This window comes from Diceros bicornis, chromosome 2 (assembly GCF_020826845.1).
Source record: "Diceros bicornis minor isolate mBicDic1 chromosome 2, mDicBic1.mat.cur, whole genome shotgun sequence".
In the NCBI taxonomy this organism is placed as follows: Eukaryota; Metazoa; Chordata; class Mammalia; order Perissodactyla; family Rhinocerotidae; genus Diceros; species Diceros bicornis.
The window spans coordinates 87,742,533-87,770,322 of NC_080741.1; the positions used below are offsets into that span (position 1 = coordinate 87,742,533).

Genomic DNA, 27,790 nt, shown 5'->3' on the forward strand with positions numbered 1-27,790 from the left:
ACCAGGCTGGAGTTGTTCCCCGTAAACCGCACTCCTGCAGGTCTGCAGCTCTGTGGGCCAGGAGTTGGGGTGGGGGGCCCAGAGAGGGCCTGTCTTAGAGGATTAGGGTCATCTAGCAGGAGAAGAGGCAGCCCCCTCCCTAGGCCCACAGGAGTCTCTGAACTGATGCTTAATTTGGCATTTAATTAAGCGCCAGTTAGCCGTGGAGACGCCATGCCTCTGGTTGGGCGGCGGGTAGCAGGCAGCGGGGTCTGCACATCCTCCTGGACCCCTCAGGAGCTGGGGGAGGCAGTAGGTCTCGGTCCAGGCCAGGGAGGTGTCCGTGGGGAGGCAGGTGCTAGGGCTAAGACTCTTGTCACTTTTCCATCCCCTCGTGGGCCCCAGAGGGAGGAAGTGGGGGAGTGGAGGATGCTGGGAGGAGGGGCTGGCTTTTCTGAGGAGGGGAGGAGAATGAGGAAGGTGGCCACGCCCTCCGCTTTCAGTTTTCTGAGTTGGTGTGGCCCCCCCAAGGGTGGCTTCCCCAAGGAGGTGTGACTTTAGGCCTTGGAAGCAAGGAGGGTTTGGGCGGAGGGGAGGGTGGGCTCCCTTACCGAGGAGTCTGGGGTAGACGGCAACGTGAAGGTGGGCTTCCTTAGGAACCAGTGGAGGGAGTGGTTTGGTAGGAACAGGAGGGCTAAGGGTAGGGAGGGAACAGATCAGGTGGGTTCAGGGGCCCTGGGCCAGTTTTTTTTTTTTTTTTTTTGGTGAGGAAGATCAGCCCTAAGCTAACATCCGTGCTAATCCTCCTCTTTTTGTTGAGGAAGACCGGCCCTGAGCTAACATCTATTGCCAATCCTCCTCCTTTTTTTCCCCAAAGCCCCAGTAGATAGTTGTATGTCATAGCTGCACATCCTTCTAGTTGCTGTATGTGGGACGCGGCCTCAGCATGGCCGGAGAAGCGGTGCGTCGGTGCACCGGTGTGCGCCTGGGATCCGAACCCGGGCCGCCAGTAGCGGAGCGCACGCACTCAACCGCTAAGCCACGGGCCGGCCCCCCTGGGCCAGTTTTTGACCCTTGAACTTGGGAGACTGTGGGCAAGTTTGTGAGCTCCAGTGTGGGGACAGGTGGGGCCCTCTGTGAACCGGCCACACTGGGCTCGCATCCCTGGGTATTGTGGCTCCTGGCATTGCTGCCTCAGCATCTGTCCCCACTCCCAGTCCCTTGCCTTCTCACCTCTGCCCAGAACATTGTCAGTTGTCTGTGGTTTCCCGAGCCTGCAGGCCGTGCCCTGTGCTGCCCTCCACCAAAGGGGAGAAGCCACTCAGCCTCTTTCTGAGGTGCTGATGGCTTGGCTTGGGATGGGACAGGGAGGCCCCAGTTTTTGGTTGCAAGTGGGGAGACCCCAGTTCAGACTGGCTTCAACCCCAACAGAATTAATTGGCTCATGTGAGTGAAAAGTCTGGGAGGTGGTATCACCTTCAGGCACAGCTGGATCCAGGGGTTCTAACAATGTCATTGAGGCTTCCCTTCCCCTCTGGGTAGGCTCCATGCTCAGGCAAGCCCTCCCCTCCTGGCGGCAAGATGGCCTCAGCGGCTCTGGGTGGGCTCCTGATCCCCCGGCAGCCCAAGAAACAAGAAGAGCTTCTCTTTTTCATTTGTTCTGCAGACGTCCCATAGTTGAGTCTCACTGGCTGACCTGGGGTCACATACACTCCCTGAACCAATCGCTGAGGCCAGGGTGGGCCTGCGGCACCTGCCCATCTCTGGGGCTAGGGAATAGGCTTAGTCTTCCTAAGCCACAGGCCTGTGGGGGGCAGTTCCCCAAGGGCCAAGCCAGACCCCGAGGTAGATGGTGAGCAGCAGGCGCACCAGCTGGCTCCACGGAGGATTAGCCAACGCTGGGGGGAAGCACCAAAGGGGGACAAAGATGTGCCGGGACACTCAGCCTCAGTTCCACTCTGTGGAATGGGTACAAGCATCCAAGTGGCCACAGGTTATAAGGATCAAGGAGAGTAGAGGCCCTCAGGGATGTTCCTTCTGGGGAGCCTCTTGTGGGAGCCCCCCTGCCGTGACCCTCACCCCTTGGCCCCTCCTTTCAGCTACATACCTACGGCTGGGGTGGAGATGGGAGGACAGAGCCGCAGGGTCCCCAGCAGCTGCAAAGCAGAGGTGGCAGCAGCCGTGAAACCTGATTGGAAACCTGTGGGTTCTGTTCCCTGAAATTTCGTGGGGTTGACACAGAGAGCGACGGAGACTCGTGTGCGCTCACACAGTGAGCTGGACGCCAGCTGCTACCTCCCAGCCCTGCGGAGTGGTCAGCTCAGGAGGCCTCGCCCGGGCCTGGCCCTGTTGCTTCTTCAGCTGAGGCCCCTGTGGTCTGCACCAGGCGCTACCCCTAGGAAGCTCACCAGTCTGGGCGAGGCGAAGTTTCCGGCCTGGGGTCAGCAAACAGTCTGGATAGCTAGAGCCCTCTTGTGCTGCCCATTCCATGTTGGGCAAACTGCTTTGCTTCTCTGCGCCTCAGTTTTCTAGTCTGTAAAATGGGTGTTTTACAGACTCCCTACCTCAGGAGGGTTGTCAGGAGGAGGGTTTGGTGCCTTAATACCGTGAAAAGTGCTCAGAACTGTCCAGGCGCACCGTGAGGCTCTGTGAGCTAGCTGCTGCCACTGTCATTAGCGTGAGCATTATTTATTGTCATTGGCATTGGCATCCCCTTGCGGTCTGGTGTTATGCTGGGCCCCTGACGTTCCCCTCAAGGAGCTCCCTGTCTGATGACCAATAAGGCAAAAAGACCCCAGGAAGGCCTCCAGATTCTGCCCCAGAGGCCTTTGGCTCTGGCTGGGTGATCTCCAGGTGGACACACAGGGATCATCGCATTTCCACATCCTTCCCCAACCAGACTCAGGCAGGAGGAGGGCAGAGCAGGAAGCCCCCTGGGCAGGCGGGCGGTCAGCCCTTGGTGAGTATGGCTGCTCCATGGTCCCCAATCCTCCCCTCGCTCGGGTCCCAGCAGGTCAGGCTCTCGGAGTGTGAGCGGGCAGGACGTGGCCCCCGGCCCCCGGGTCTGAAGAACTCAGTACATGGTGGGGGCTCTAGAACTGCAAGCTCAGAGAGGCCACTAAGGTGGCATGGTGGGCACAGTCCGGCTCCCTGGTCTCTGCCCCTCGCCCTGGGCCTCAGTTTCAGACTTCAGTTTCTGGCCTGAGAGTCAGACAGATGGGGGTTCAAAGACCAGCTCTGCCCTTTGCCCTCGGGTAGCTTACCACCTCTCTGAACCTCGGGGTCTTTCCTCCCTCGCTCCCTCCCTTCCTTTTTTGAAGTAGCCCCTGCTCCACAGGCCTGGGTGGCTCCATCTCCAATATGGCAACCATGATGCCCAGCCCTCCCCGGGACTCTGGGAGCTGGTGCCTCCCCGGAGGCTGTGCCTCTCCCCTGGGCAGCGGGGAGGGTGTGGAGCCTGGCAGCACCTGAGCCCTCACAGCCTGTTTCCCATGGGCTGTTCAGAAGTCTGGCGTTTCTTTTTTCTGAATCATTTAACATGTGTCAATCTGGAAACTGGCGTTTCAGAGCTGGGTGGAGTCTCGGGGAGCGGGTGCAGCCCCTCATTTTACAGTTGGGAAAGCTGAGGCCCAGAAATGGGGAGGGGGCTGGCCCTCATCCCCGGCCTCCCGGCCTCCTCTGAGAGGCATGCTGCGGACCAGCCATGGAGGGATGAGTTCCCCCACCGGACAGGTTATTTTGTCTCTCTGTACCTCAGTCTCCTCATCTGTAAAATGGGGCCAATAGAACCTGCTGCCCAGGCTTGTCCTGGGGATCGGATGAGATGGTGCATGGTCGGCACTGGTGTGCTGCCCTCGGTAGTGGTGGCTGTTATAATTTTATTGCTAGTGTTTTCTCACTGTGCGGCTGACAAGCGCTCCTCAGGGAGGCTCACGGCCTGGCAGGCTGGGGTGGCCGTGAATCCTGTCTCTTCTGAAATGCCCCCGTGTCACCCCCACCTCCTTGTGTTTTGACTGCAGAGCCCTCAGGACTGCCCTCAGATCTTGCCCTCACCCCTGGCACCCATGCCCACAGGCAGCTCCCAGAGCATCCCGGTGCATCTGGCCAATGCCGCCTTCTTCCAGGTAAGTGGAGGCCGGGCCCAGGCGGGAGCGGGGCAGACGTGGGGACCCCTGCTCTGGGCCCAGCATCCATGCTTTGGTTCTCTTTCTCTGAGTTTCCAGGTTCTATTTGAGAAGGCCCTGCTCTGATTGCACAAGGCTGGGGGACAGGGAAGTGGGTGGTGAGGGGCAGGTCCCTGGGACAGAAGGCCGTCAACAGCTCCTGAAGGAAACCCTGGCCAGGACCCCCAGACGCCCCTGCCCTCTAATGCTCCTCCGGCAGAGCCAAGCCCCAGCCCCCGCCCTGCCCCCAGGCTGACCTGTGACCCTGGACATACCTCCCCAGTCCGCGGCTAACATGTCTTTCCTGGAGAATGGCCAGAGAACCCCTTTGTTGCCCCTTTCCCTGTTGTCCAGATGGGAACATGAGGCCCCGAGAGGGGAAGGAGATGACCGTAGGCCACATGACGTGGGGCTGGACTGGCCCCCAGCCCTGGACTCCCAATCCAGTGCTCTTCCCTGCAGCCAGCCTTCCCTGCCCCGCCCACCTATCTGGTCTGGGGGAGGGGATGAAGCTCTTTCTGGGTCCCTCCTGGAGGAGCGTCCTGGGTGGGAAGTGTTGACGAGTCCTGGAAGCATGCCAGCCACCCCCCTCCAGCTCCTGAGACTCACCATCTGTTGCTTCCCCGGGGGAGCTGAGGCCTGTGAAGGCTGTCACACGTGGGGCTCACGTGCCAGGTGTTTGGAATGGTCGAGCAAGCTGGTGGCCAGGGCTGGAGCTCTGTGCAGGGCAGTGGGGCCCCGAGCTCGGCCCTCAGGCTCCACCCTGCAGTGGTTGGGGCAGAGCCGCCCTGAGCATCCAGCGGCCTGGGCTGGTGTGGAGGCAGTGCTGCTCCCCTGGGCTGCAGGAGGCTGCCAGGGGAGGCCCAAGCCCGGGTTTGGGTCCTGGCTGCTGCTTTCCAGCTGTGTAACCGGGGGCACGTGTCTGCCTTCACTGGGCCTCAGGCATCCCAGCCCTCCTGCCCCCTGGGCCTGCTCCTGGAACCCTGAGGGCAGGGGCGGGCAGAGCCCCCTGCCTGGGCTCTGCAGCAGCCCTGTTTGCTGAGCCTACACCCTGGGGAGCCCCAGGACAATCTAGACCTGCCATCCCACGATGGCCGAGGCCTGCACTCAGGGACTCAGAGGACAGACCCACCTCCCAGCTCAGCATGGACCAATGAGCTTTGAGCCCTGTTAACAGCCACTTTCCTGTTAGCTTCCGAGCGAAAGGAGAGAAAAGGCGGGGTGTGTGTGTGCACGCGTGCACGCGCACACATTAACCTACTGTTTCTTTAGGGTGTCACGTTTGCCTACGACTGGGACATAAACAGGAAGTCCTGCCATGCAGCTGGCCTAACACACAGGAAACCTGAGTTTGTTCACTCAGCGAATATTTGTTGATGCTGCTCCCCGGAGGTCTATGCTGGGCCAAGGGCAAGATGAGACTGGGGAATTGAGCCCAGTTTATTCATTCAACAAACATCTATTGAGCACCTCCTGCATACTAATAACAGCCAGCATATATTAGATGCCCACAGTGTGCAACCCACTAAAGTTTTTCCAGCAACCCTGCAGAGTAGGGAAGCCTGTTTCCATTGCAGAGTTTAGAAGACCAAGGCTTAGAGAGGAGAGCCACTTGCATAGGGTCGCATAGGTAGGAAGTAGCAGAGGTGGGATTCGAACCCAGGCCCATGTGAGGTAGAACCTGAGCTCTTTCACTGCCCCTTTGCTGCCCTTGGAGGTATCACAGGGGCTGAGCCCCAGCCCCAACCTGCCCCAGTGGGTGGGGAGACCAGTGTAAACAGAGACTGGGCTGGGGATGGGCTGGTCCTTGGTATACAAGGTGGGGGGCCAGCCGTAGGAGCTTCATGGAACCCCCAGCACACACCCAGATATTCACTGCTGAATGAATGAACGAATGATCAAGCGTGGGTGCCCCCCTGGTTTGAGGGGAGGGTCTGGGAAGGCTTTGGAACATGGGACATTTGAGCTGGATTTTGAAGGCCATGGTGAGCTTTGCTGGGTGGAAAAAGGGGAGACAAGTCATTCGGGTGGAGGAACGGGCTCGGGCAAAGCTCGGGGCAGGCCAGCCTGTGCTGTGTAGAAGAGTGTCCCGGTGTCGCTGGGGCACGGGCCTCGTGGGGCAGAGGTCAGGCAGGGGGTTAAGGTTCAAAGAGTAGGTGGAGTCTCATGGGGATGAACCTTGACTTATGCTGAAGAGCTGGTCATGTCTAGAGTGGAGACTTTATGAGCTGCATAAAAGACCCCTGGTGTAGGCCATTGGGGAATGTTGGTGAGGCTTTTAGTGGCATCAAGAGTACAAGGCCAAAGTTCTCGGTCTGCATGTACTCCTTGCCTCCCTCAAACATTGGACATGGAGGCCCGGAAGGACATTCTGGAGGAGGGTACCATCCACGCAGAGGCCTGATAGTAGGACCAAGCCTACCCCTGAGGGCAGCAATGGGTGCTGACCTGACTCTCCTCAGCACCCCCGTTTCCACAGGGTGCAGCTCTAGAATGTAGCTTTGGGCCGGAGGAGATCTTTGAGGCCGTGTGGGTGAATGAATCAGCCGTACGCTGCAACCAAGTGGTGGTGAGTGGTGTGGCTCCAGTGAGGGGCAAGGGGAGGCCTGCACAAGTCCAGATGCTGCATTCCTTCCTTCCCACCTTACCCCCCTCCTCCTTTTGGTCCCCCCATCCTCAACAGCTCTGCCCTTGTCTCTCCCCATGACATCCATCCCCTCCCCCAGTAGAGACCCAGACACCACCCACACCCCTCATTCTCTTTCCTTTTGCAGCTGCACACGACCCAGAAGAGCCAGGTGTTTCCACTCAGCCTCCAACTAAAGGGGCAGCCAGCCCGATTCCTGGATAGCCCTGACCCCATGACAGGTGCGAGCCCCCACCCACCCCATATGGTTACAGGGGACTCAGCCACAATGGGTGGGGCTCAGCCTCGGGGGACTCATTCCCATGCTCACCGTACAGTCGTACAGTCACAGATGTCCCACCCTGTCGTTCCCTATCACACACGCAGGCTCTCAGATCCCAGCCCTGCCATTCTGTGTGTGGTCACTCACTCAGGACTTATTTATTGAGACAGTACTCTGGGCCGGGCATCTCCATGCCAATGGCTGTGCAACTTCAAGCCCTTGCTTACCCTGCCCTATCCGAGCCTCACCGTCCCCCGCGTGAAATGAGGGCACAGGCCCTTTTGCAGAGGCCTGGGGAGGACTTGCTGAGTCGACGCACACAGAGCCTTACAGCTGCGTCTGGGGTGCAGTCAGCACCCCCACGTGGTGGTTGCTGTCCTTACTGCTATTAACGGATCAAATCAACTCTCCAGGGGCCTATCTATTCCTAGGGAGCCTCCGACATCCCTAGTGGACCTGAGGCCCCACAGCCCCACCCTGGTGGTCCCAGAACCAGCCTGCACACCCTGAGGCCCTGGAGACCCGGCCCTGCCCACCTCCTTGGGCCGCTCCGCGGGTTTGAGGCCCCGGCACCACAGAGCACACATTGCTCAGTGGCTCCCCAGCATCCCAGAGCCCCGCTGCTGGGAGACAGACCCACTCAGGCCTGGGTGTGAAGCCCAACTCTGCCATTCACGGGCTGTATGACCTTGAGCAAGTCACACCTCCTCTCTGAGCCTCAGTCTCTCATCTGACAAATGAGGCTATAAACAGCTCTCACCTAGAACCATGGTGAGGACGGGTCGTACTAATGAGGCTGTGGCTGCACTGTGCTTAGCCCCAGGGGGTTGGGGAAGGTACTGAGAACAGCGGTCCTGACCCTCAGAATGAGGACCTGCCTCTGGCTGAGACACCACAGTGGAGGGCGAGTGCGGAGGGGACGGTGGTGATGGAGGGGCTGACCCACGCCGCCTCTGTCCCTCAGTGGAGGTCTACAGCTGTGCCATGGGGAGCCCCGACTGTTCCCAGTGCCTGGGCCGGGAGGACCTGGGACACCTGTGTGTGTGGAGTGACAGCTGCCGCCTGCGGGGGCCCCTGCAGTCCCTGCCTGGCACCTGCCCTGCCCCCGAGATCCGCACGGTAAGCACCCCCGCCCATGGAGGCCTGTCGTGCGCACACATGGCGCCCCGCACGGGCTCTCAGATGGCACACGCACTTGCGCACACCCAGGCGTGCGTGCGGGGTTACCTGTTGAGCTCCTGCTGGGTGCCAGTCCCCGCTCAGTGCTGCAGACACAGCAGAACGAAACAAAAGTGCCCCTCACAGAGCTAACGTTAGTGGGGAGGGGCGGACGGCGCCAAGTAGGGAAATAAGTGATTTATTTAGAGAAGGTGGTAAGTGCTACGGAGGGAAATAGCGGGGCAAGGGCAGTGGGGGTCTGAGCGGAGGAGATGCTGGGCTGTGTCTCTAGCTTCTATGGCGAGGGCAAGGAAACCTTGCCTGTATGGTGATAACCGAGGCCACCAGTAACAGCCAGCCTCAGGTTAGCTAGAAGAAGCCTCAGGGAAGGATTCTGATTGGCTTAGCCTGGGTCAGGGGCCCATCCCAGGCCCAGGCAGCTCTGGCTGGGATGCACAATCGTGTGGTCAGACCTGGCCGCTGGGAGCAGACCTCGGTGTCCCTGGGAGACCCCCCCCAGTGTCCTTGACTCTGTCCATACACTCATGTCCCCAGACTCATGTGGGCTGAGTAAGCCACATGCACGTCCTCATTGGCAGCCCCTGTGACCTGCCAACTGACCAGTAGCCCCAGCCTTCTCAGAGCCCCACACCCTCCCCTAGGCAGCGGGTCTGCGCGGCCTTCCCTGGGGGTGTGTGCGAGAGTGGGTGGGCAAGCCTGCTGACGTCTCAGCCTCAGAACCCTATTCACTGGCCCCCCCACCCCTGGTCGCCCGGCAGATTGAGCCCCTGAGTGGGCCCTTGGATGGCGGGACCCTGCTGACCATCCGTGGCAGGAACCTGGGCCGGCGGCTCAGCGACGTGGCCCATGGCGTGTGGATTGGCAGCGTGGCCTGTGAGCCGCTGGCGGACAGATACACGGTGTCAGAGGAGTGAGTAGCAGGCAGTCCCTGGGGATGCTCTCAGTGACCTCCAGCCCCACACCACGCGGCAGTGCCAACCGCAGCTCTGCCCTGCCCTCTCCCCTCCGCCATCCCACCCTCCCTGGCACCCCAGAGGTTGCTCACTCCCAGGTCTCCCAGACTTTGCTCAAGCCATTCCCACCACACATCCTGCCCATTTCTGCTTGGGACACTCCTTGTCCTTCAAGTGTCCGCTCCAGGACCTGCTTCTGTGGGGAGCCCTCCATTTTCCCCTAGACCACCCCTACTTCCACAGAAGCCTTGCTCTGATGAAAAAAATTTGCAGTTAAAATGCGATGGCTGCTGTTGTGGTGCAAGGGTCTGGGCCTCCAGCTGTGGGGCCTGGCCCCGAGGGGCTCTAGGAGACATCCGTGAGCAGGGAATGAGCTGGATTTCCCTTCTGGAGGCCGTAAGTCAGGCTTGCAGATAAGGCCATCCATTTTCCAGCCCAGCAAATGCTCTCATGGTTGGAGAACTTCCAAGTGTCCCAAGAGGCCATCTTATCCAACGCCCTCGTCTTATAGTTGCAGAACTGTGGGAAAGTCGCAGGGCAGGGGTGGTCCGGGGAAGAGCCTGGCACCAGGGCAGCACTCGGGCTCAGAGTGGCTGTTTTCCAGCTGATAGGAAATTGTTTCAGTATCTGGATGCAGGTAATGCTGTTGGGTTCCCAGCCAGCCCCAGCTGTGAGTGGGAGGGGCAGGTGGCTGAGTGCAGGGGTGGGGACCTCACACACCCCGGGGTAGTAGGGTCGTTGTTGAAGGGAGAAACCAGGTGGTGCCTGCCTGGCCCCAGAATCCGTTGGCTGCTCTCCTGACCAAAGCTGCCTCCCCGCAGGATTGTGTGTGCCACGGGGCCAGCTCCAGAGCCATTCTCAGACGTGGTGACGGTGAACGCCTCCAAGGAGGGCAAGTCACGGGAGCACTTCTCCTATGTGGTAAGAGAGGCCGCAGCCCCCATCCCGCCCACCCCTCCAGGCACACACCCAGGGGCTGGCCGAGGCCTGACCGCCTGCCTTCCTCCCCACAGCTGCCCCTGGTCCACTCCCTGCAGCCTGCCATGGGCCCCAAGGCAGGGGGCACCAGGATCACCATCCACGGGAGCGACCTCCACGTGGGCTCCGAGCTCCAGGTCCTGGTGAACGACACAGAGCCCTGCACGGAGCTCGTGTAAGCCCCCGGGCCCCGGCACCCCTTCCAGCCCAGAGAAACTGTGGGGCTGGGGGGCCGGGGCGGTGGGGGTGATGTCCTTGCACCAAGCATCACTCGGTCCTCACTGGCTGTGTCCCCTTGGCCAAGCCCCTTTCCCTGTCTGAGCCTCAGCTTCCTCAGCTGGGAAAACAGTGCCAGTGAGTTGTGGCAAGTGGTCTATGCCTGGCACACAGTCGGTGCTGCATAAGTGACGGCTGCAGTGAAAATGGTGGTGATTGTACACATTGGCTGGCCCAGGGATGAGGTCCAGAACCTCTTGGTGAAATGCCTCTGTCTTTATTATGCACTTACTGTGTACCAAGTCCCATTGATGGGCATTGCTGGGGGTGTCAGGATGAGGCCAACACAGTCTCAGCCCTCAGGGGACAGCAGACACTCCCAAGGAGCTAGGAACATCCGGGATTAGGATGCTTTCAGAGCCGCAGGGCAGAGGCCTCGCCAGGGGCCGGAGTTGGGAGAGGAGCTCTGGGAAGGCTTCTTGGAAGAGGTGGGATAGGGCAGAATTAGGAAGTTGGGGCAGGGTGGGGTGGGAGAGAAGGGGTGGGAAGGTGTTCAGGGCGGGGAGGAGAGCCTGAGCAAAGGTGCGGCAGTGGGAATATGACAACAGTTTCTGTGCGAGGGAACAGAAGACCATGTTGGGGCCAGTTGAGGAGGCTTGTGCCCCGGGGCAATGGGGTGTTGGCAGGGGCAGGCAGTGGAAGGTGGGGACCCTACTGACAATGCCCGCCGCCTCCACAGGCGCACAGACACCAGCATCGCCTGCACGGTGCCTGCGGGTGCCCTGCCGGCCCCTGTGCCCGTGTGTGTGCGCTTCGAGCACCGGGGCTGCCTGCGCGGCAACCTCACCTTCTGGTACATGCAGAATCCGGTCATCACGGCCATCAGTCCCCGCCGCAGCCCTGTCAGGTGAGACCCCCGACCCCGAGCCCCAGGCCGGGCTCGCTGTTTGGGGCGCAGGTGGGCTGACGGCCTGCTGTCCCCACAGTGGCGGCAGGACCATCACGGTGGCTGGCGAGCGTTTCCACATGGTGCAGAACGTGTCCATGGCCGTGCACCTCATCGGCCGGGAGCCCACGGTGAGGGACACAGGGGGCCAACGCGGGGGCGTGGGGGTGGGGGATGGGGCGGCCAGCGGCCCTGGCTGACCGGGCCTCGCTCACTGTGTCTCCCCTATCTCTGTCTCCCCTTATCTCTTCACCTCTCTGTCTCTGTCTCCTGTCTCCCCATCTCTCCTTGTCTCTGTCTCTCCCTCTCTGTCTCCTTAAATCTCAATTGCTCCCCATTTCTCCATGTCCGTCTGTCCATCGCCAACCTTGGCCCCTGGCCCTCCCCACCAGCTCTGCAAAGTTCTCAACTCCAGCCTCATCACCTGCCCGTCCCCTGGGGCCCTGAGCAATGCATCCGCGCCAGTGGACTTCTTCATCAATGGGCGGGCCTACGCCGACGAGGTGGCTGTGGCTGAGGAGCTGCTGGACCCCGAGGAGGCGCAGCGGGGCAGCCCGTTCCGCTTGGACTACCTCCCCGACCCGCAGTTCTCCACGGCCAAGAGGGAGAAGTGGATCAAGCACCACCCTGGGGAGCCCCTCACCCTAGTCATCCACGTGAGTGCCGGCGGGTGTCAGGGGCAGGAGTGCCGGGCTGGGCTCAGCCATGGGCCTCAGCGAGCAACCCCCTCTGCTCCCACAGAAGGAGCAGGACAGCCTGGGGCTCGAGAGCCATGAGTACCGGGTCAAGATAGGCCAAGTGGCTTGTGACATCCAGATCGTCTCGGACAGAGTCATCCACTGCTCAGTCAATGAGTCCCTGGGTACAGCTGAGGGGCAGCTGCCCATCACAGTGAGTAGACGGGGCACTAGAGGCGGAGGTGGACCTGGCCCCCAGCCCTGCCCCATCTGCCTGAGTGCCTGCCTCTTCGCCCAGCACATCGGAGCTGAGCGTTTTCATGCTCAACAGCTTAGGCGAGCGGAGCAAAGCAGAGCTTTACATCCCCACTTGACAGCTGAGGAAACTGAGGCCCAAGAAATTAGTGACCTGCACAAAGTCAGAGATTGGCCCCAGCTAGGCCTGATGGGGCTGGACTTTCAGAAGCCGTAAGAAGTTGCCCCCATTCTACTTGGTGCTCCACCCAGAGTCTGGGCTACCAGTCACCATGCAGTCATGGAGGAAGCAGGAGGAGCAGAGAGAGGGCCCAAAAAGTAGAATCTTTTCTACACTGTACCTGCTTGCATGCCTCCTGGAACAGGGAGCTCACTCCCTCCTAGGCAGCACGTGCTGCCCCAGGACGGCTCTGACTGGGAAAGTTCCCTTTTACCTGCACCCCAGTCCTAGTTCTGCCCTCTGAGTCCTCAGACCCCACCTGCTCCCCTGGTCCCTGAACAGCCCTGTAGATACTTGGGGACAACAGCCAGGACCTGTGAACTGCCCTGTCTCCGACTCCTTTGCTGTTCCTCCCAGGCTGTGGTAGTAATCACAACCCCCGTACTGAGTCTCCCTCTGTGCCAGGGCTTGACAAGCATCATCTCAGTTAGCCCTCACAGCATCCCCATGTGGGCATGGTTATCTCTGTGTTATAGGTGTGGTATCTGAGGCTCAGAGAGGTTATGTGACTTGCCCAGGACCACACAGCTAGTGAAGAGAGGAGCCAAGGCTTAAGTCCAGAGAAGTTACAACTCCCTCCCCTACCTCTGCGCAGATCCAGGTGGGGAACTTCAACCAAACCATTGCCACGCTGCAGCTGGGGGGCAGTGAGACGGCCATCGTCGTGTCCATCGTCATCTGCAGTGTCCTGCTGCTGCTCTCTGTGGTTGGTAAGGAGCCCCACCCTCCTGACACCTTGGAGGGCAGACCTGCCCCGCCTCGTCCCAGCCCCTCTAAAGATGGGCAGACAGGAGAGAGGGCATAACGAGGCGGAGGCACAGCGTGAACAAAGACTGGGGTAGGAACAGGTTATGTGCCCAGAGGTGGTGGGTGGGGTGGCCAGCTACAGCACCCACAGGGGGAAGACAGTAGATGTGGAGGATGTACGGGGCCCAGGCTGTGGCCCTGAGTGCCAGGCAGAGGCATTTGGAACTTTGTTCTCTGGTCAGTAGGGAGCTGCTGAAGGTGCTTAAGAGAGGGTTGTTCAGGGAAGATTAACCTACAGACTTGGTAGGCTATCCTACTATTAAAATAATGGCTATGAAAGTAATATATTCAATGTAGCAGAGAAATTGGAACCCTCATACACTGCCGGTGGGATTGTAAAATGGTGCAACTGCTTTGGAAAACACTTTGGAAGCTCCTTAGAACGTTAAACACAGAGTTACCATATGACCCAGCTATCCCACTCCTGGGTGTCTGCCCAAGAGAATTGAAAACGTGTCCACACAAGAGCTTGTGCACAAATGTTCATAGTAGCATTAGTCACAATAGCCAAAAGCTGGAAACAACCCAAATGGCCATCAGCTGATGAGTGGATAAATAAAATGTGTCTATCCATACGGTGGAATATTATTCAGTCATAAAAAAGAATGAAGTGCTGATACATGTTACAGCGTGGATGAACCTTGACAACATGGTGCTAAATGAAAGAAGCCAGACACAAAAGGCTACATATTGTATGACTGCATTTATGTGAAATGTCCAGAACAAGTAAATCCAGAGACAGGAAGCAGATTAGTGGTAGCCAGGGGCTGGGGGAGGGGGCAAGGGGAGTTACTGCTAGTGCTTATGGGTCTTCTTGGGGCAATAAAAATGTTCTCAAATTAGATAGTGGTGATGGTTGCACAGCCCTGTGAATATACTAAAAGCCATAGACTTGTATACTTTAAATGGATGGATTGTATGGCATGTGCATTACCTCTCAACAAAGCTGTTTTTTAAAAAGTAAATATTCAGTGTGGAAAATTTTAGGGAAAACTGGAACAAGCTAAAAAGAAAAAAATACCCATCATTAACCCATTAACACCCTGTGTATTTTGGTATATTTCCTTCCAGTCTCTTTCCTTAAAATTTTATATATATATATATATTTCCTCCCCCATTCCAGAAAAGGATTATAATATAATACTGCTGTGTAATCTGCTTTTAAATGTTTCATAATTCATAAATTACACCTGGTCATTGTAGAAAGAATTGAAAATGATAAAAAGCAGAAAGAGAAGAGAAATCACCCATAATTCTCTCACCTAGGGAAAGCCACCGTTTACCACTATTTAACATACACACACCCACACATTTCTTTTTATAAGCATTATTTTCCTGGCCATTCCCCAAGCCCTTTGCCCTGTAGGAGTTTTCAGCCCCCGGGGAGGGGGGGGACTGCGGGCTGAGGGTGCCCATCCCCCTTCCCACACCCTGCCCAGAGGAGGTGGAGCTGAGGCCTGCAGGCTAGACCTCTCCCTCAGGCCCGGGCCCTGCACACTGCTATGTGCCAACAAATGCTTTCCAAAGGGCTTTCCAGGCCTAACCTGCCTCTCCACTGCCCGCAGCCCTGTTCGTCTTCTGCACCAAGAGCCGCCGCGCCGAGCGCTACTGGCAGAAGACGCTGCTGCAAATGGAGGAGATGGAATCTCAGATCCGAGAGGAAATTCGTAAAGGTAGTGGGTGGGGACCACGTGGAATCATGGACCTCGGTTTTCTCATCTGGGTAATGGGTTCAAGATCCACTCACAGCCACCTGCCTGTCCCCCAGGCTTTGCCGAGCTGCAGACGGACATGACAGATCTGACCAAGGAGCTGAACCGCAGCCAGGGCATCCCCTTCCTGGAGTATAAGCACTTTGTGACCCGCACCTTCTTCCCTAAGGTCAGCCCGCACCCTTGACCTCTCTCTGGGCCATGCCAACCTAGAGGGCACTTTAATGCAGATGGGAAACCTTGGTGAGTGCCGCATGGGCCCCTTGAGCAGCGCAAAACTTGCACTCCTGCCCACCAGCGGCAGCCCTGCCACCTGCCCTTGCCTGCCAAGGGAGGGGGCCCAGTTTCTCCCCCTACTTTCCCTCTCTACTCACTTGATGTTCAACTGTCCATACAGAAGCCGGCTGCCAGCCTCACTCTCCTGGGATGCTGGGCCTGCCCCTCCCCTGGCTGAGGGGGCAAGCAGAGGTGCCCGAGGCTCTCCCAGGCCCCATGTGCCCTGCCAGCCCCTCTCATCTCTGGGCCCCATCCCAGCCAGGCTTCTCTTAGTCTCCATGTCCCCTCCTCCTGCCCACTGGACTATGCTCCATCCCTTCCATTCCTCCCACAACTCGTGCTGTTCCAGAGGTCGCTGCCCTGTCCCCACCTTCCCTGGCCTGTCCAGAGCATTTGTGCTGGTGACCAGTGCCCTCCCTCTTGCCCTGTTCACACCATTCTCCAAGCAGCAGCCAAAACAAGCCCATGTTGTGGTCTCTGCTGGCCTTTCTGCCTGTTTCCCCTATTCCACACCACTGCTTTTGCTTCCTCCTAAGCCTGTGGCCTCTTGCATTGCCATATCTTGGCTCATGTAGTTCTGCTCCTTCCTCTTTCTCCAGAAAGCCCCCTGGGACACCCCTCCCCACTTCTCTGGACTCCTAAGGCCCCCTGTGTGGCCTGCACCTCGCCCTCCTTGATGTCCCTTTGCACTTGAGCACCCTTGCATGCCAGTCAGGGGAGCTTGCTGACACGCTGAAGGTCTGTCTCTGCAGTGCTCCTCCCTCTACGAAGAGAGTTACGTGCTGCCCTCCCAGACCCTCAACTCCCAGGGCAGCTCCCCGGTGCAGGAGACCCACCCACTGCTGGGAGAGTGGAAGGTGAGTACCGCCCCCACACACGCTGGGCTGCCTCAGGGCAACCCCGCCCCTCTCTGGGCCCCACTTTCCAGCTCCTCTAATCCATTGATCCTAATCATGGGGAATTGGGAGGAATCTGCCATTAAAAGATAGTGAGCTCTGGGGCCAGCCCGGTGGCGCAGGCGGTTAAGTGCGCACGTTCCGCTGCGGCGGCCCGGGGTTTGCCGGTTCGGATCCCGGGTGCGCACCGACACACTGCTTGTTAGGCCATGCTGTGGCGGCGTCCCATATAAAGTAGAGGAAGATGGGCATGGATGTTAGCCCAGGGCCAGTCTTCCTCAGCAAAAAAGAGGAGGATTGGCATTGGATGTTAGCTCAGGGCTGGTCCTCCTCACAAAAAAAAAAAAAAGATAGTGAGCTCTCCATCCCAGGAGGCATTCAAGGAGCCATTCAGGGCATTGTAAGTGCTGACTCCTAGGCCAGGCAGAGGCACTGGGCCCCTGTGGACACCCCACCATTGGTTGCTCCCACAGATCCCTGAGAGCTGCCGGCCCAACATGGAAGAGGGGATCAGCCTGTTCTCCTCGCTGCTCAACAACAAGCACTTCCTCATTGTCTTCGTCCACGCGCTGGAGCAACAGAAGGACTTTGCAGTGCGCGACAGGTCAGGCTGCGAGGGAGGGCGGGGCCTGTTGGAGGCCACACAGCCGGTCCTGGGTCATCCGGGCCGGACCCAAGGCTGGGGCAGTTTGCAAATCACCGTGCCCTCTGGGCAGCTGGCATCCCCCAGCATCAGGCTCTGGGTCCTGGGGCTCTGGAGGTCCTGAGACCCCCCACATTCCTCCCCTTCCTGGGCCTGGATGCCCAAGATGTGGGCTCACGGGCACGGTGGTTGCTGTGGACGTTAGAGAAGGTGGTCCTTTCTCCGCGGCTTTCAGCCGTCTGCCAGGCGCCGCCTGCACAGGCCTCGAGGTGCAGCCGGTGCTGAGGCCCCATGCCCGCCCACAGGTGCAGTCTGGCCTCCCTGCTGACCATCGCGCTCCACGGCAAGCTCGAGTACTACACGGGCATCATGAAGGAGCTGCTGGTGGACCTCATCGACGCCTCAGCCGCCAAGAACCCCAAGCTCATGCTGCGGCGCACAGAGTCCGTGGTTGAAAAGATGCTCACCAACTGGATGTCCATCTGCATGTACAGCTGTCTGCGGGTGAGGCGGGTGTGACAGTGCCACCAAGGCGACAGGGACCACCGCCTCCCACGCCTTCCCTCCAGAGATCTGATTTGTTTTATCCTCACTTTATCCAGCTCTGCCAGGAGGGAGTAGCACGCTCTTTGTGCAGATGCGGAAAGAGGGGCTGCGGGGGAGAGGGACAGGCCCACAGGATCCAATAGACAGACGGGGGAACTGAGGCTCGGAGGAAGCCTGGCTTCCTGCAAGGACTCAGAGCAAGTTCAGGGCAGAACAGAGACTGTGTCAGCAGCTTTGTTCCGGAAGATTGTTTTGTCAGTCATCAAACCGTCCCTAGGGCACCTTTGGGCCACTGCTCTGGGGTCAGGAGATAAATCAGACCCATCCTGGCCCTCGAGGCTCTCCCAGGCTTAGAGAGACAGGTCTGGAGACAGAAATGAAAACATAGAGTGATAGATGCCATACAGCAGAGCTCGACTCCGAGGCCTCCAACCCAGCAGAGGGTTCAAGCTGGCTTCCTGGAGCAGGTGACTCTGAGCTGAGACCGGAGGGCTCAGCAGGAACGAGCAGGGGAAGAGTTGGACATGGAGGGTGTTCCAGGCTTTGGGCACAGCATGGGCAAAAGCAGGGAGGAGGAACGTTCACAAAAGGAACTGAAGGAAGTCCAGAGTCTTTCTGACGAGAGATGAGGCTGGAAAGGTGGTGGGGCCAGTAGTCGGGGCCTCTGCATTCTGCCAAAAGGACCCGCACTAGGGCTTTTCTGCAAACAGCTGCTCAGCCCCTGGTCCTGTCCCACTGCCCTGCTGCCCTATGGTGGTAGACGCCAGGGAGTCATCTGGGGACCGTGTGAGAAAAGCACAGGCCTGGCTGGAGCCCAGAACCAGGGCCTCGGGTGTCCTGGGCTTGAGTCCTGTCTTTGGCACAAACCAGCTGTGTGACCCTGGACAAGTCATTGCCCTCTCTGGGCCTTGGTTTCCTTCTGTCAAACGAGGCCTCTGCCTCTGGTCCTGTGGCTTGTGAGGGCCAGGTATCCTGAGGGAGCCCTCTGGACCCTCCTGGGAGAAGGGGTGGAGTGGGGGTGGAACAGAGGAGGCTGGGCCTGGGGAGGGGCCATCGGGGTGCCCAGTCTTAGTCTCCGCTGGCTGCCTCACGTTGGGCCGTCAGGGAAGACCAGGCTGCAACAGGGACCATAGGGGCTGCAGTGGACTCTGGACTCAGCTCCCCTGGCCCTTTGTGTGGCCTCAGCCAGGCCTTCCCCTCCTCGGAGCCTCTGTTTTTCCCTCCGGAAAACAGAGCATCAGTGGCTCCCCTCCCCCCGCCCCCAGAGCCAGAGAACTGGATCAGGAATGAGAGCTGGCGTGCTGCCTCCGTAATCTTTGCCAAATCTGCCTAATACTATTATCTACTTAATTTTTTCTTTAAATCAACTCACTATTTTTACCTAAACATGCACCCTAAATGAAAGACCTGGATCACCTGCTGTAAAATAACCATGAAAATCGGCTCAAGGCCCTGGAGGGCAGCCGAGTCCCTTTCTGGCCACATGCGCTCTGTGGGGCAGAGAGATTGGTGAGGGCAGAGGGGTTTGAGGCCCTGGTCTGGCCCAAGACTCTCCACACTCACCAGGCTGTGATTTGGGTTATTTGAGGCCATGTCTATGTTCTGGTTCCACCTAAACTCACCCTGGGAGGCTTACCGAAAAACAGTCACAGGTTTGGGAGTCAGCTGATCTGGGGTTTGAGTCCAACTCTGCCACTTCCCTGCTGGGTGACCCTGGGCAGGTTGCTTGCCCTCTCTGAGCCTCAGCAGTGAGGGTATACCCTGTACCTGGAAGGGTTGCTGGAATGGTGAAATGAATGTGCCCACACACAGCTGGTGGTGTTTGACCATAGAGTCCATGGAGATGGGGGGTGGGTGGCTCCAGGATCTACAAGGAGAATATTAAACAAGCAGCCATGGAGGTGTTGGTAGAGGGGGGTAGTGAAGGTGTTCCAGGTGGGGGCTGGAACATGGAGGGTGGGCAGGGAGACGGCGGGGGGCTAGGCTGGGCCTCAGCCCCTGACAGCCCTGTGCCGCCTCAGGAGACCGTCGGGGAGCCGTTCTTCCTACTCCTGTGCGCCATCAAGCAGCAGATCAACAAGGGCTCCATCGACGCCATCACAGGCAAGGCCCGCTACACGCTCAACGAGGAGTGGCTGCTGCGGGAGAACATCGAGGCCAAGCCCCGCGTGAGTCAGGCAGCAGGGCGAGGGCGGCTGGGCAGTGAGGCGGGACTGTCCCTGGGCTCGCTGGGAGGGGTCCTGCTCTTGACCCAGCCTCCCCGGGCAGGTTGTCGCCCCACCTGGGCCCAGGGTCGTGATGGTGAGGACGTGCTGACCCCCTCCCCCTCTCGTGCAGAACCTGAACGTGTCCTTCCAGGGCTGCGGCATGGACTCGCTGAGCGTGCGGGCCATGGACACGGACACACTGACGCAGGTGAAGGAGAAGATCCTGGAAGCCTTCTGCAAGAACGTGCCCTACTCCCAGTGGCCGCGTGCAGAGGACGTCGACCTCGGTAGGCAGGGCAGGGCGGGGACGGGGGCAGGGACGGCATGCCTTGGTGTTGGGCTGCTTCACCAGGAACCGGCCCCTTCGTCAAACACTCTTTTCACTCAGCAAATGTACGTTAATTGTGGCACTGGGGATACAGACATGCCCACCAGCAAGGAGCTCCTATTCTGGTGGGGAGACAGGTACTGCAGTGTGAGCAAGCTGCGGGCAACAGCAAAATGTGTTCAGGAAAGGCTTCCCCAAAGAGGGGACATCAGAGTGGGTTTTGAAGGATACATAGGAGTCCTGGTTAGGCCAAGAAGCTGAGGCCATTCATTCTATGATCACAGGTCTTTCCTGAGTGGTTGATCTGCGCCGGGCCCCATTCTAAGCACTGGGCTGAGATGGTGAACAGGCAGACACAGCAACCGTCTGTTCAGAGCAGGGAACTCTGGGTGGGTTGCTGGGGCTGGTGCGTGAGGGGCAGGATGGGCTGTGAGATGAGACTGGGCAGGTACTCAGTGACCCAGAGCCTGGAAGGGCAGAGTTGGCACCTGAGGACAGTGGAGAGCCATGGAAGGCGTGTGACCCCTTCCACACGTGGTACCTTTTCTTATTTCATCAGCAATAGCACAGGAACAACCCTGAGGATCAGGACGTTTCCAGAGCTCCTGCTCTGTGCCACCATCTGGCACCTTCACATCATGCCCACCACACCCTCTTCCCAGACCTTTCCCCCCTCCCCATTTTATAGGTGGGGAAATAGAGGCTCAGAGGGAGGCCTGGCTTGCCCCAGGTTCCACAGAGAGAGCAAGAAGCCTCTCCCCGTGTGGCCTAGGCCAGTGCTGCCCCTCCGGTGCGCTCCCCGCCCCCGCCCTGACGCCCTCTTCCTGCCCCCAGAGTGGTTCGCCTCGAGCACACAGAGCTACATCCTCCGGGATCTGGACGACACCTCGGTGGTGGAGGATGGCCGCAAGAAACTCAACACCCTGGCCCACTACAAGGTGGGGTCCCCAGCCCCAGCCAACCCCCACTCCCACCTCCTTAACCTCTGACCTCTGACCTCAGCCTCTCCCCTCCTATCAGATCCCTGAAGGTGCCTCCCTGGCCATGAGCCTCACAGACAAGAAGGACAACACACTGGGCCGAGGTAGCGCCGGTGGACGTGAGGAGGGTGTCTAGTCCAGGCCTGGGCCCCTTCTGAGCAGCCCAGTAGGGAAACTGAGCTTCAAGAGACAGGGCCCGGCTGGGCTGTGGCCTCCTTGGTGGGGGCAGGGGGCAGGCCAGGCCCCTCTGCCCCAGTACTGCTTGGGCAGGGCCCACGGCCAGGCCTCCTCAGGCTGGTTTCCTGCGGGCAGCTGGAGAGAGGCCCCAGGAGGGCGGGATGTGGTTCCAAGAGGTCTGGGCAGCTGCCAGGCCAGAGGGGGAGGCTGGCGTGCCCATCTGGGCTTTGGGCCGTGTCCCTGCCTCAAGTCCCCCATCCACACCCTCAGACACCCCAGGCCTAGCTGCCCAGCTGTCAGGCCTGGGGACTTGGCTCCCCTCTGTCCCAGGATCCCCTCTTGAGGTCAGGAGCAGGGTCTTGGGTCTCTCCCAGCAGCTCTTGAGGTCTGGGTTGGCAGGAGCTCTGGGCTGGGAGATGGAGCAGTGAGGGCAGCCGGCCCTCCCCCATCTCTATCTGGGGCTGTGTCACTCTCCTGTCACCTTGTGTGTGTGTCTTTCTGTCTCTCTTTCAATACCTCCATCTTTCTCTCTCTGCCTCTCTCTGTGTGTCTCTCTGGATCTCTCTCATTTCTTTCTCTCTTTGCATTTTCCTGTCTCTTTCTATCTCATTCTCTCCACGTGTCTCTCTGGATCTCTCCATTTCTCTTTATTTCTCTCTCTCTCCTCTCCTCTCATGTTTATTTATTGTGTGTGTTTTTCCTCTCGCAGTGAAAGACTTGGACACAGAGAAGTATTTCCATTTGGTGAGTGCATGGCCTCCGGCCCTGGGGGCGCCCACCCCTCGCTGGGTGTGGACTTGGCTTCCTGCCGCCTGGGCCCCTAGGGAGAGTGCTCCTGGGCCCTGGGAAAGACTGGCAGTGGAGGAACAGCGAGGGGTCCGGAATCAGCAGGGAGTCTCATTCCTGGGGGTGTAGAGCCAGGGGCCTGTGGGTCCTGTGTGAGGACGGCCGAGGGTGGTGCCTGGCGCCAGCGCTGACCACTGCCCTGGCTTCCTAGGTGCTGCCCACGGACGAGCTGGCAGAGCCCAAGAAGTCCCACCGGCAAAGCCACCGCAAGAAGGTGCTCCCGGAGATCTACCTGACCCGGCTGCTGTCCACCAAGGTGGGCCCGGCCTCAACCCCCCATCCTGGGATGCTGGCGCTGCCGTGGGTCAGCTGTGTGCACACGCCCGAGCGGGGGCGAGAGTGCTTCCCCTGCGGGGCCAGATGGGCTCCCGGGGCGAGAGGCTGAGGGCTTTGCTCACAGCCATGAATGGTGCCCGACAGACAACTTCTGTATCAGCCAACATAACAGAGAGGGCAGTGGAGCGCCAGGGGGCCAGTGATGTCCCCAAGGCCACGTGGCTTGGGTGGTAGAGTTGGCACCCTAGAGCCCCAACCCTGGCCCCACCAATTCCCCGCTCTGTGCCCCAGTCCTTTCAACATCCCTGTGAGGTAGATTTTACTAACCCATTTCACAGACAAAAAAACAGGCCCAGAAAGGTTAGGTGACCGGCCTGAGGCCACATGGCTTCCCCATTCACCAGACCAAGCACTGCGGGCTCCCCGGAGCTGCCAGAGGTGCCCACTCACCCTCTGCACGTGGTCCTGGACTGACAGTGGCCACTCTGCTCCTGTGTAGGGCACATTGCAGAAGTTTCTCGATGACCTGTTCAAGGCCATCCTGAGCATCCGTGAAGACAAGCCCCCACTGGCTGTCAAGTACTTCTTCGACTTCCTGGAGGAGCAGGCTGAGAAGAGGGGGATTTCGGACCCTGATACCCTGCACATCTGGAAGACCAACAGGTGGTGGGCCAGTGGCGTATGGGTGGTGGGCAGGCGGCGGGGGGGCTGTGCAGTTTCACTGTATCATCAGGGGCAGCAATAGTGCAGGGTTCAGAGCCTGGTCCCTCAGCCCCCCTGCCTGGGTTCAATCCCTGTTTTGCCACTTCTTAGCTGTGTGACCTTGGTAAGTCACTTAAGCTCTCTGTGCTTTAGTTTCCCCCAGCTGTAAAACCAAGGTGAGGGAGTAATCCACCTTAATTGTAAGAATTAACTAGAAGCAAGCATTATATAAGTTTTGCCCCTCCCATCATTCTCCCCCAGCCCTCTCAGCTGGTCCCCATCAGCCTCATGTTACGGATGGGAACACTGAGGCTCACTGCGCAGATGATGCAGCCCGGCAATGGCAGAGCCAGGCTCACCTGTGTGACCTGACTCCCATACCCAGTCCATAGCCCTCCTTTGAGGCACATCCTAGTTTTTTGGGGTCATAGACCCCAACAAGAAGTTGTTGAAAACCTCAGCCTGACCCGCAGAAGAAAATGCCGCAGACCCAGAAGTTTCTGTGCAGTTGCAGGGACCTCTCTGAGCTCTGGGTGTCCGTATGCCCAGCACTGCTGAGTCACTGGATCGCCCTGGGCTGGGGGTGTTCCAACCGTCTCTGGCCCCCTGAGGCCAAGGCCAAGAATCCAGGCCCTGCCCTCCCTCAGCCTTTCTTGGCTGCCTGGTGGCCCCAGCTAATGGTGGACTTCCTGCTGCCGTGAGACGGCTGGAGGAGGAGCCGTGGGCTGCCAGGCAGGGCGGGGTGGGGGCCTTCTAATGAGAACCAGGACCTGGCTTGAGGCTCCTGCGTGAGAGCCGGGAGGCTCTGCGGGGGTGGGGGTGGGCACTGAGGGTGGACTCAGGCCCCGACGCCCCAGCCAGGCCCTGCAGCTCCTGCCTCAGCCTCCTGGCCTGCTCCACGTAGGAAACCTGGCTCCCAGCCCCTCTGGTGCCCCAGCCGGCAGGGGTGCTCATCAGCCCCATTTGTGGATGAGCAAACCGAGGTTCCATCAGCCTTGAGGGGCAGAGCTAGCCTGTTCTCTGGGCCTGGCTGCCTCCCTCCCCCGAGTGCCCCTGGTGACCACTTTCTCAGATGCCCCACCCACGGGGTGGGCTCATGCTGCCTCTGTTGCCCCCTCCCACAGCCTTCCTCTCCGGTTCTGGGTGAACATCCTGAAAAACCCCCAGTTTGTCTTCGACATCGACAAGACAGACCACATCGACGCCTGCCTCTCAGTCATCGCGCAGGCCTTCATCGACGCCTGCTCCATTTCCGACCTGCAGCTGGGCAAGGTCAGCTGCTCCGGGGGGCACGCTGCCCCGTGACAGGGCGGGAGGAGGGTGCTGATGGGGGACTGAGATCTTTCAGGAGGGAAGCCGAAGGAGCTCAGGGCCGGGGGACGTGGGATCAACGGGGACGTTCAGTCAGTCCCAGAAATTGGCACCTACAGTGAGCAACTGCATCGCTACAGACCAGCCGCACCCACCTCAGGGGTGCCCGGCGCCATTCCCAACATTAGGCTGTAGAGCCAGGCCCAAGGAAGCCAGTGTGAATGTGGAAAACCTGCTCAGTCAGACACAGCGTCATCTGAGAACCTGCCAGGCTCCAAGCAGCAGCCCTGATGATCACGAGCCGTCAGACGAGCATGGAGGGAAGGGGTGGGCAAAGGGGAGCAGGTGACCAAGGCCTCTGAGACACGCGCAGGAAGGAGATCCCTGAGGTGTCTGTCTGCGGGGAGAGGATCCAGCCAGCTCTAGAGGGTGGAGAAGAGAGGGAACGACAGGGGCAAGGGCAGGGAGGCAGGGAAGAGCGCTGGTTGCCGTGGGCACTAGTGCAGTGGTCTGCAGGATGGCGGGGGCTTGCCCTGCATTTAGTCAGTGACTTTCAGAGATGGGCCGTGGGAGATAGAAAACGCCATCACGTGCTATCTCAGAAGGCAGGATGCCTGTGAAAGATGAAGGACGGGGAACGGACTTGGCACATTTTGCTGTCGGGCGTTGGAAACATGTGGTGGGAAATATTCCACTGAGCCAGCAATCAGGCTTCCAGAAATCTTAGCCACCAAGACCCATAACCCTAAGCAAGGATATAAACAGAACAGCCTGCGTGCGACAAAGAGCTGGCACAAGGCCCATGCACTTTTCCTCCCAGAAGAAAGAAGTAGGCCCCCCCCTTCAGGTCCTCACCCTGACAGTCCCCCACAAATAGGGCAGGGGTTTGATGTAAAAGGGCAGCAGAGGGACAGGGTTGAGGAGACCCTGGTTCAAAGCCGGCAGAGTGGGGACCTCAGGGATGGGGCCATTCATGTGGCGGGAGGAACGAAGGCTTGTCCAGAAAAAGACGGATCTGTCCAGTGTCCACCCATCGTCTTATTCCCTCACTCCGCTCTCCCAGGATTCGCCAACCAACAAGCTCCTCTACGCCAAGGAGATTCCAGAGTACCGGAAAATTGTGCAGCACTACTACAAGCAGATCCACGACATGACGCCGCTCAGCGAGCAGGAGATGAATGCGCACCTGGCCGAGGAGTCGCGGGTGCGGCTGTGGGGGCTGTGGGTGCTATGAGGGGGTGAGGGGTCCTGTAGGGGCAGCAGGGCTGAGCCAGGGCTGGGCCAGGGCTGGGCTCGGTTTTGGCGGTTGGGTTAACCACCCTCCCAGCTCTCGCCTTCTCTCTCCTCGTAGAAATACCAGAACGAGTTCAACACCACTGTGGCCATGGCAGAGATTTATAAATATGCCAAGAGGTACCGCCCGCAGGTGGGTACCCCTGGTGTGAGGCACCCTCCCTCAGGGCCACAGCACCGCCATTTCAGCCCTACCCACCGCCACTGTGCTCAGGAAAACCCAGGGAGAGGTTCCTGCTCACAAATGCACATCCCAGGACATTTGTGCATTAGGGGCGCGTCGCCCAGTGTGGAAATCCAGGTGGTGTGTCCTCCCTCAGGATCTGCAGAGGGACCCCTGGGGTCCAGGGCCCCAGGCTGTAGCCCAGCTGCCCCTGCTTCCCCCTCAGATCATGACTGCCCTGGAGGCGAACCCCACGGCTCGGAGGACCCAGCTGCAGCACAAGTTTGAGCAGGTGGTGGCTCTGATGGAGGACAACATCTATGAGTGCTACAGCGAGGCCTGACCACGGGAGCCGGTGCCGGGGAGGGGCGAGGCGCCCAGCCCTCCGCTTCATTTTGTTCTCAGTGCCTCTGACTCCGCTGGGACATGACTGAGCAGAGTCGGCTGCAGGGAGCGGGGAACGAGGGGCCTCTCTGAGCCAGGCAGAGGAGCCCCCAGCCCTGGCCCCTTGGGCACCTTTGTCCCTCCTACTGCCCTCGACCCTGTCTCTGGGATGGGGACCTGGGTGCTGCAGCCATCCCTGGTAAGGCTCCCACCGTCCACCCCACACAGCCTGGACGGAGCCCCACTCTCTCTGCCACAGCCAGCTGCTGAGAACCCGCCCCACGTGTCCCACCGCTGACGGACAAACGGGGAGAAGAGGTCGCCTGGCCCAGAGGCCGCAGCCGGAAACACTACCTCATCCAACCTGGCGGAGGGGAGGCCTCCTTGAACCAGCCCTCGGCTGGTTTCTGCTTCAACCACCAAAACCTTGTCTCTGTCCCCTCCCCACCCAGACAGGACCCTGGCCACACACCATTTCAAGCAGTGTCAGATTTTTGTTGCTCCAGGGGCTGCTGGTGGCATGGGCAGCGCCCACTGCCCTCGAGCTTTCCCATGAGCCAGGGAAGGTGGAGGGCGAGGGGACAGGTGCTGGGCGATCCTGGTCTCGACGCGGGGGACAGAGGCTAAGTTGCACCAAGGCTGTAGCTGGGCTACTTGATATTGCTGGAAGTGTTTCTAAAGATAGCACCATTTTTTGTTGTTTTTTTTAAAAAAAGCTTTTATATATTAAAAAACTTATCACGCGCCAACTGTGAATAGCTGCCACTTGTGCAGAGGACCTGGGGAGGGGAACCGAGGGGCTCCCAACGCAACACTGGAAATGACTGTGCCAGAGGACAGGCAGACCTGGTGGAGACCCCCTCTATGCCCTGAGAAGATCGCCCATCTGTTCCCGTCGGAAGCGACCCTCTGTGGCAGACCTGGCCCCCCTGCAGCAGACCCAGCCAGCGCAGGGACTGGCTCAGAGCCCACAGGGGCTGGGCGGGAGGGGGTGGCAGGGACGCTCTGGAACCTTCTTTATAATAAAAGCCTGATGGGAAAACCTGCTGTGGGCTCCAGCCTTTGTCCTGAGATGGCCAAGGAGGGGAAGCTGTGCTCGCAGCAGAAAGGAGAGCGGGAGCCTGGCCCAGCACCTGCCTTGGCCGCCTTCCTCTTGAGCTTCAGGCAGACGTCCGACGCAGCTTCTGAGAAGGCGAGCGCGATGGGAGGGTTCGGTGGGATAATGCGGGCGGCTGGCTTGCCGTGGGCCTGGCCCGCAGCTGACAGTCCCTGGGCTCTGAGGGCACCTGTGGGACCTCCAGGAAGATGTAGCTGCTGTGTGCCACCTACCCCTGGGCGGCCCTGCTTCTTACCTGCTCACCGTGATAACAAGCTTGTGAGGAATGTGATCTTGTCCCCATTTCACAGATGTAGAAACTGACTCTCAGCATGGTTGAGGAATTTCCCCACGTCACACAGCCAAGGAGCAGCAAAGTGGGGACACAAAGCAGGTTGCACGGGCCCCTCATTCCTCTGTTCTGTGCTTCCTCCAGGCCAGAGTCTCACAGCAGCCCCTAAAATGTTTGGGGAGGTCCAAGGTGACCACCCTGTAAAGAGAGTGGTCATTTACACACTCGCCCTGAATTTCCCATCAACCTTGAAAAATGTGTATCATTAACCCCATTTTTTCAGATGAGGAAACAGTTTCCCCAAGGCCGACGTAACCCTGGACTGTTCCCAGTAGGACAGGCTGTTCCCCATCACAGCCCATGAGGACGGTTACCCTGAC

At 59.2% G+C, this 27,790-nt stretch overlaps 1 protein-coding gene across 1 annotated transcript in view; it reads left to right on the top strand.

Moving 5' to 3' along the window:
* Window positions 1–27,054, top strand: part of PLXND1 (plexin D1) — a 52,286-nt gene extending 25,232 nt beyond the window's left edge. The window contains exons 9-36 of the mRNA XM_058565901.1: window positions 3,999–4,103; window positions 6,622–6,711; window positions 6,917–7,010; window positions 8,016–8,170; window positions 8,989–9,140; window positions 10,005–10,104; window positions 10,197–10,336; window positions 11,117–11,284; window positions 11,364–11,454; window positions 11,716–11,979; window positions 12,065–12,214; window positions 13,071–13,185; window positions 14,848–14,955; window positions 15,051–15,163; window positions 16,023–16,127; window positions 16,640–16,770; window positions 17,115–17,313; window positions 19,377–19,523; window positions 19,693–19,849; window positions 20,725–20,828; window positions 20,911–20,974; window positions 21,757–21,791; window positions 22,045–22,149; window positions 22,669–22,832; window positions 23,996–24,143; window positions 25,246–25,386; window positions 25,534–25,608; window positions 25,865–27,054. Coding sequence (XP_058421884.1) covers window positions 3,999–4,103; window positions 6,622–6,711; window positions 6,917–7,010; window positions 8,016–8,170; window positions 8,989–9,140; window positions 10,005–10,104; window positions 10,197–10,336; window positions 11,117–11,284; window positions 11,364–11,454; window positions 11,716–11,979; window positions 12,065–12,214; window positions 13,071–13,185; window positions 14,848–14,955; window positions 15,051–15,163; window positions 16,023–16,127; window positions 16,640–16,770; window positions 17,115–17,313; window positions 19,377–19,523; window positions 19,693–19,849; window positions 20,725–20,828; window positions 20,911–20,974; window positions 21,757–21,791; window positions 22,045–22,149; window positions 22,669–22,832; window positions 23,996–24,143; window positions 25,246–25,386; window positions 25,534–25,608; window positions 25,865–25,981 — 3,537 coding nt within the window. The 3' untranslated portion in view covers window positions 25,982–27,054. The remainder of the gene's footprint in view (window positions 1–3,998; window positions 4,104–6,621; window positions 6,712–6,916; window positions 7,011–8,015; window positions 8,171–8,988; window positions 9,141–10,004; window positions 10,105–10,196; window positions 10,337–11,116; window positions 11,285–11,363; window positions 11,455–11,715; window positions 11,980–12,064; window positions 12,215–13,070; window positions 13,186–14,847; window positions 14,956–15,050; window positions 15,164–16,022; window positions 16,128–16,639; window positions 16,771–17,114; window positions 17,314–19,376; window positions 19,524–19,692; window positions 19,850–20,724; window positions 20,829–20,910; window positions 20,975–21,756; window positions 21,792–22,044; window positions 22,150–22,668; window positions 22,833–23,995; window positions 24,144–25,245; window positions 25,387–25,533; window positions 25,609–25,864) is intronic.
* The last annotated feature ends 736 nt before the right edge of the window (window positions 27,055–27,790 follow it).